General features: G+C 49.8%; 1 protein-coding gene across 1 annotated transcript; it reads left to right on the plus strand.

The window, feature by feature from the left end:
- The first annotated feature begins 5,016 nt into the window (after nucleotides 1-5,016).
- Nucleotides 5,017-6,270, plus strand: ACTL7B (actin like 7B). The gene has a single exon (XM_067742404.1). It carries the CDS (start codon nucleotides 5,017-5,019, stop codon nucleotides 6,268-6,270), a length of 1,254 nt encoding a protein of 417 aa, XP_067598505.1.
- Nucleotides 6,271-8,156: the final 1,886 nt, after the last annotated feature.

An 8,156-nucleotide genomic window follows, 5' to 3' on the forward strand; every position in this document is an offset into this window, starting at 1 on the left:
CCTAAAAAGCTGAAAATGACTATCTGGCCCTTTACAGAAAAGGTTTGCTGCTTCCCAAGTCAGAGGATTCCAAGAAGACCAGTGTGGCTGCAGTGGAGAGAGCAAGGAAAAGTAGAGATGGGAGAAGGGGTCGGGGAGGGAGAGCAGCTCAGGTTAGGCCTCATAGGCCATTAATAGGACTTTGGCTCTAACTCTGTGTGAGGTCAGAAAGCACTAGAGAATTTTGATCAGAGAGTTGACACCATCTGATTTAGATTTTAGCAGGACCAATGGCTGCTATGGTGAACATGCCAAGCACTTCTGTCCCACTTATTTCTTAGGGCAACCTGCAGAGGAATTATTTTTGGACACATATTTGCACACATACTCCTCCTTTGTCCAGGTCATTGGGTTGACAATGAAATTAGACCCTACAGTCCCACTGATGAGAACACTGAGGCTCTTGGGTACATAGCCCACCCAAGGATATCCAGCCAGCAGTGCCAAGTTCTGCTGACTGCGACTTCTTCCCAGAGGTGTCCCTTGATGCGACCCAACATGTGTCTCTGAGGCTGCTTGGCCACTGTATCACATGCCATCTCTGAAGCTGGGCCTGTTGGTGCTGACACCCACTGCTCTCAAAGTGCCCAGGAGCCATCCTTGTGTTATGCAGCACCGTGCTCTTATTAAAGAGGCAGTCACTACAATGGTGGGCTTTCTCCTTTAAGGAAGTTACTGGGGATGCTCTTTACTCCTTTTGGGATATGAGAGAAGAAAAGGACCAAGTCCAGTTTCATGAGCCTTGTGACTATGTGATAGGGGCAGCTTCTTGGTTCAATGGGTAGAGGAGGAGATGGTATTGAATTTTGAAAGAAGAATAAGAAAGTACTTTTCTCTATGCCTGGCTGCCTGAGAAATAGCTTATTTACCTCTGCTTTTCAGGGGTTTGCATGGCCAGCTTGGATTGTCTGACTTTATTTCAAGAGAACTTGTATGACAACCAAAGATGTATTTAGTTTAGAATCATCCATTTTCTTTCTCCTCAACCCACCTCTTGATTTCTGAGAAATATGCAGCTGCTTAGTACATTTTTACTGCCCTGGAGTCCTGTAAGAGCCTATATTAGTTTCCTATTGAGATAGTAACAAATTACCACAAATTTAATGGCTTAAAACACAAATTTATTATCCTGCAATTCTGGAGGTTAGAAGCCCACAGTCAGTCTTAGTGGGCTAAAATCAAGGTCTCAGCAGGGCCTCGTTCCTTCTGGAGGCTCTAAGGGTTAATCCTTTTCCAGCCCTTAGGTGCTGCCTAACTTCCTTGGCTTGTGGCCCCTTCCTTCATCTTCAAAGACCTCTCAGACTTCTGCTTCCATTGTCATATCTCCTTATCTGAACTTGACCCTCCTGTCTCCCTCTTCTTAAGAGACTTCTGATTACTTTGGGCCCACCTGGATAATCGAGGGTTGTTAATCTCCCCATTGCAAACTTCTTAGCTCACATCTGCAAAGTCCCTTTTACCATGAAAGGTAACATATTCACAGTTTCCAGGAATTCGGATGTGGATATCTTTGGGGAACCATTATTCACACTCTGTCGCTCAACCTGTACATACCACTTCACTAAGACACTCAGAGCCTGACATGCTCTGTTTCACAGGCTCCTCCCCCACTGCCCATGCTTGCTGTCCTTGGTGCTTTCTATCATATGTGGGAGAGGTGCTGTGCTAGCTTAAGGCCAATTGCTCCATCTAGCCTGTAACGTCCATGGGCACAGGGACTCTCAGGGTCCATCCCCACATCCTTCAGGCTAAAGCCAATGGTCACATTTCACTCCTTTTACTTCACCTCTCAGGATTTTGCATACTTGGATTCTGTCTCCTAATGGAAACCCTTTTCCCCTTAGCTTTCACGTCACCCTTTGTGACCCTTCTCTCTGGGTCAGCACACAGTGATATCAATGATGGAAGGATATAGAGACTGTTGGCACACTGCACCCAAAACCTCCACTGCCTGGCACCCACAACCCTGCACACCTGTCACCAGCCATTTAAGGCATATGTGGGCTCCTGGGGGTCTCTGGTGAGGTCCCTCTAGGTAGAGACACTCTATGTTGCTCATGTTTTCTTCGGCTGTATTTTCTCATGGGATAACACCTACTTTTGCTCCTCTGGCCCAAGACCAAAAATACCATGAGATCCTTCTTGAAAGCAACGCTGAGGCTCTCCCCTAACGTAGAAAAAGAAAACATGAAAAAATTAGACCAAGAAACACATTTCTCCCTGAGGTGGTATCCTTGCTCCTAGCTTTGTTTTTTGGGACACCACCCACCCTTGACCTTTGGAGGAAAGGTGAACCAGGCCCTGTAATTTTAGCAGCTAAGGAGGGAAGAAAGAGAATCTAGTAAGGAAAAGGCCAAAGATCCCACCCCCACTTTACTGAATCTGCACGTTTCGAGCCTAAGACTGTTGAGACCTAGGAATCCAACTCTTCAATATGTTGACCTTTGGGAATCTCTGAGTCAAGCTCCCAGCAAAGAAAAGAATTCCTTGTTAAACAGACATGAGCCTCATTCCCAAAGCTCAGCCCTCAGTGTGATAACCCCAATACTAAGACTAACCAGTTTCCTTGAGGTGGAAGGGAAAGGAGCTGTCTTCAGAAGGTGGAGACACTCTACTGAGGACTAAATCTACATCATTTCTCTTTCCCGAACTCCATAATCCACAGCCTAGTGGCCTCTGGACATCTCTAAGTCAGCACGCCCCAAATGGAACTCATTGCCTTCCCCTGTATAACTGCTCTTGCCCCTGTATCCTCTGTCTATATATGAGGAGCCCTACCATCCACCTAGATGCTCAAGCCTGAAACCTGGAGGCAGCGGATAGGATTCAATCTGATGAGGGGATATAGCACTATCAAAATCAGGTTCGACTAACATCTTGAGTAGTTTGCCCAAGCTCATACAGATTATAATAATGGAGCTAGATTTGAACTCGGGTCTTCTGAGTCCAGTTCCTTACTCCTCTTTCTATTTTGTACTGTCTTCCCATAAGGAGTGGAAGAAGAGGAGGCTTAGGGGGGTCCACGTGCATTGCCTTTAAATAGCCTAAGTGTTGTCACATGGAAGAATTAGCTTGCCTTGCACAACGTCAAAAGTAGACCCAAGACCAATTAATGGTTTCTTCAGAGAGGTACAGATATCAATCCAATGTGAGGAAAAGTTTGTCCCTCACAGCTGTCCATGCCAGATCAAGTGTCTAATCCTCAGGTTCTGTGATTTTGAGATACCACCAGTGGAACTTGGTGGTGCTCATAACTGAAATCCTTATAAAGTTGTTTCCCACATAATCCAGTTCCCTAGTGCCATGTTCCAAGAAACAATTCAGCAAACAGAAATTCCCATGAGTTCTTTATTAACATTCTTATATGTTCCACAGCAGTATTTCTTATGTCTTAAAAATCCCTCTTTTCTTTCTTACCAATGTCACCTAATCCTTCAACTACTTCTGCTCTTATTAAGTTTCCCAGAAAACTTCCTTAGCCCCAGTTGTTTCTCTTCCCCTTTTCCTCCTGTTTCTTTACCAAAGCCCTAATCTGTCTTTTGTTTTAGAGGGGGGACAGTTTGGCACAGAGGACCCTATGGGAACCTAATGAATTTGTTTGTTCTGTATGACAGGCCATCTTTGCTTGGGCAGAGGAAAGAGATTCATCCTTCCCTCTTCCTCACTCCCCACATCTAATCTTCTAATGTAAATTCAATGCTTCAGGCTAGACATGTCACAGGAGCCTATGAGAAAGGGTCTCAAATGCTAGACTAGAAGCTTGGATTGAATTGAGGACAGTTGAGAACCAACCAATTAGATTAGATTCTACTTTCTGAATTTCTTTAGAACGTGTCCCTTCTTTTTTTCCACACTATCACAGCCCTAGCTTAGGCCACCTTCAAGTTTTACAAAAATTTCTTCAACATCCTCCTTTTAGATCTCAGAGTCTTGTCCCTCCATATTACAGCTAAACATGAATCTTTCTAAGATTTTGTCCTGGAAACCAAATCTGACCACTCCCCACTTAAAGGCTTCATTGGCTCCCCAGCTGTGGTCAGTTTAATCTAAGCCCTTACCTCTAGAATCTGGGGTCCACCCTAGTTGCCCCCATGACTGCCGTAACCTGATGTATTTTTCCAAACACCTTAACTACTGGAAGCTCCCCACCATGCCTCCCTCTGAGTGTCTGATCAGGCTGTGCTCTCTGCTTGGGATGGCTTTCCCTCCTCTTAGCTACCTGACAAGTATCCACTTATCTTTCAGTACTCTACATAGGCAGCACCTCTCTGGAGAAGCTTCTGACTCCCTCCCTCCTTTGTGCACCTCTGTTCTCCCAATAGACGTCCACCTGCAAACTCCTCTGCATCCATTCATCTTCTTCCCAACTAGACTGGGCACTGCTTGTGGCTAGGTTTCTATCATCAGGGCCTACACACTCTTCAAGGTGATCTGGTACATTGGATTTGGAGGAACTTGGGTTAAAGTACAAACACTCCAAGAGCTGTTTGCTCTTGGGCAAGTCATTTGCATTCTGAGCCTTGATTTCCTTAGCTCTGTCTACCTGCCAAGATGCTGTGAAGTGTCACGTGAGGTGCCTGCTACAGTGTTTGGCTTACTGTAGGGGCTCAAATATTTATCACCCTCTTGGCCAAGAAGCTGAGGAGGAAGAGGTGTTCAGCTAGTGAACGGGGGATTAGGAGTGAGGATATAAGGGGAGGGAGCAGAAACCTCTGAGACCCAAGTGTGGTTGGATTTCTAAAACTGTGCTGGCCACCTGCTCCGTCTGGGAGCAAAGTCGCGTTAGGCCGATGGGGGTGGGGCTGATCGGTCAAGGGCCTGCCAAGGCCAAGCCCTCCCTGGGCTGCTGGAATGGACCAGCCCGTGGTGACATCACAATCCTGAGGAGTTGCCAAGGCACTGCTGGAGGTGGACCCTCTTATTTCTCCCCATGGAGCTCTAGGATGTGGATGTGAGAAAGGTGAGCAAGGAAGGCAAATGGCGACGAGGAACAGCCCTAGCCCCAAGCCCGTGGGCACGGCTCAGGGGGACCCTGGAGAGGCAGGCACGCTGCCAGGTCCTGAGGCTGGCATCCGGGACACAAGTTCCTCCACTCAGCTGAAGATGAAGCCCAAGAAGGTGCATAAGATCAAGGCACTCATCATTGACCTGGGCTCCCAGTACTGTAAGTGTGGCTATGCGGGTGAGCCGAGGCCCACCTACTTCATCTCCTCCACTGTGGGCAAGCGCTGCTCGGAGGCGGCTGATGCTGGTGACACCCGCAAGGAGGTCTACGTGGGCCACGAGCTGCTCAACATGGAGGCGCCTCTGAAGCTGATTAACCCGCTAAAACACGGCATCGTGGTGGACTGGGACTGCGTCCAGAACATCTGGGAGTACATCTTCCACACAGCCATGAAGATCTTCCCCGAGGAGCATGCCGTGCTGGTCTCCGACCCCCCACTCAGCCCCACCAGCAACCGCGAGAAGTATGCAGAGCTCATGTTCGAGACCTTTGGCATCCCTGCCATGCATGTGACCTCCCAGTCGTTGCTGTCCATCTACTCCTATGGCAAGACCTCCGGGCTGGTGGTGGAGAGTGGGCACGGCGTCTCACACGTGGTGCCCATCTCCGAGGGCAACGTGCTACCAGGCCTGACGAGGCGTGCCGACTATGCCGGCAGCAACCTCACTAGCTACCTGCTGCAGCTGCTCAACGCTGCCGGCCACAAGTTCACGGACGACCACCTGCACATCATCGAGCACATCAAGAAGAAGTGCTGCTACTCGGCACTCAAGCCAGAGGAGGAGCTTGGCCTGTGCCTGGAGGATCTGCGTGTGGACTATGAGCTCCCCGACGGCAAGCTCATCACCATCGGCCAGGAGCGCTTTCAGTGCGCCGAGATGCTCTTCAAGCCCACCTTGGTGGGCAGCGACCAGCCTGGTCTCCCCGAGCTCACGGCCGCCTGCCTGAACCACTGCCAGGAGGCGGGCTTCAAGGAGGAGATGGCAGGCAACGTGCTGCTGTGTGGCGGCTGCACCATGCTGGATGGCTTCCCAGAGCGCTTCCAGAGGGAGCTGAGCCTCCTCTGCCCCGGGGACAGCCCCACAGTGGCTGCTGCTCCCGAGAGGAAGACCTCTGTGTGGACCGGCGGCTCCATCCTGGCCTCCCTGCAGGCCTTCCAGCAGCTTTGGGTCAGCAAGGAAGAGTTCGAGGAGCGGGGCAGTGAAGCCATCTACAGCAAGTGCTGAGCAGTGGTGTCCCTACGGTCCAGGCCCATGGGCAGGCAGCCACAGACCGCTCTGTACACATTTACAGAATTTCACATAAAATTTTAAGATGCAATGGCTCTTGTCTGGTCTGGATTTCTTGCTCTAGTGTGATAGCAGAAGGTGGTGGGGAGTTGGGTTTAGGCATATTAGCACCTTCTGCTCTGCTGGGTCAGGAGCAGCCGGGGGGTGGGGGAGGGTCACTGGCCCCTCCCCCTCTGCTCTCCCCATGAGGGCAACATCATCATAGAGCCCAGAATGTGGCTTCCTGTTCTATTAACTCTTCAAGGTTCAAAATCCAATCCAACAGACACTCAGACTGCTTGCTCACCCATGGACCAAGGGGGAAACAAAAGCTCAGATTAAGGGACTAGCCTGGGTCACATAGTTAAGTGGTGGGTGGGAGACTCACAACTAAGTGTCTGATTTCCATCTCCTGTTTCTGCCCCTGATGGTCACCTGCCCATAGCTTTGTCACTGCTTGACTGCCTCACTAACCAACCCTCACTGCCTGCCCCCTTCAAAGGAACAGCCCATGGGTGTCCCCTGAGTGGGAGGGGCCATTTCTACCCATCGGTGGCCCTCTCCCTTTAGACACCTGCCAAAGTTGCAGCTATTTTTAGAGTCACAAAAAGCCACTGAATCTGGAGGCTGTTAGAGAAACCAGAGGCCATTTAGAAATCATGTGGTTCTCTCCCTCCTGTGGAGTTGGGGAAACTGAGGACCAGGATGGAGGGGGCCATGTCAGTGGTTAAGCCTAGGTTTCCTGACCCAGGTCATGATTATTTCTAGAAGGGCAAACATGGTTACTTCAGTTTGGAATGCTATAGCAAAATACCACAGATGGGGTGGCTTACAAACAACAAATCTATTTCTTACAGTTCTGGAGGCTGGAGGCCAAGATCAGGGTGCCAGCATGGCCAGGCTCTGGTGAAGGCCTTCTTCCGAGTTACAAACTCCTGACATCTGGCTGCGCTCTCACTTGGTGGATGAGATGAGGGGTATCTCTGGGGCCTCTTCTATAAAGGCAGTAATCCCATTCATGAAGGCTCTGCCCTCCCAAAAGTCACCTTCCAAAGGTCTCCACTAATACCATTACTTTGGTTCGGTTTTCAACATATGAATCTGGAGGGAGGGGTGGGGGATTGGGACGGTGGAAGCAAACATTCCACCTATAGCAATGGTTCTTAATGGTTAGCAACCATTAAGCACTTACCAAACATCTACTATGGGTGAGGCCCAGAGCTGGAGACAGAAATGGCCAGAATGTGGCCCTTCCCTTGGGATTACACACAGCTAGTGGGGGATCCAGTGGACAGCCACGTTGGTGGCTGAGCTCAGTGTTCCTGGGGGTGGGAAGGCGGAGGCGGTGTATTGGAAAGCTGCAAATGGAGAAGGAAGTGCTAGGCGTGGTGACCACTTAGTAGCTTTAGGGCTGAGGGAGAAGCCATCGAGTCTTGTGAGATTTCAGCTGGTGAATGACTGACTGCCTAGAAGAGGGTGGTTCCTGCCTCTTTTCCTCCCCCACCTCCTGATGGGGTCCATGACCAGGGGCCCATGAGCAGTTGTCTGTGAAATCAGACATGGGTGAGCTGCGTAATCTGATGGGCTATCAAATATCTGTGAGCCAACTCTTACCTTAGACAAAGAGTCCTGATTTGGGGGCAGTCTGTGAGGCTGCCTCTGTCCCTGGCCTTGTGCGAGAGCTGCAGCTTTGGGAAAGAACCAGACAAGGTCTTTATCACCTAACGTCTTGCCATCTAGCCCTCCCTGTTGCCTAGAATTGGGTTTCTAGCCTGGAGTTTGAGTTCCTCTGGAGCTGACAGGGCCTTGGTGCTATGCAGGAACCTGGGCTCTTTCCTGTAGAG

Source organism: Pseudorca crassidens, chromosome 7, assembly GCF_039906515.1.
Source record: "Pseudorca crassidens isolate mPseCra1 chromosome 7, mPseCra1.hap1, whole genome shotgun sequence".
NCBI lineage: Eukaryota > Metazoa > Chordata > Mammalia > Artiodactyla > Delphinidae > Pseudorca > Pseudorca crassidens.

Excerpts from the sequence above, each read along its gene's own strand:
- ACTL7B (XM_067742404.1), top strand. The coding sequence starts at position 5,017 with ATGGCGACGAGGAACAGCCCTAGCCCCAAGCCCGTGGGCACGGCTCAG.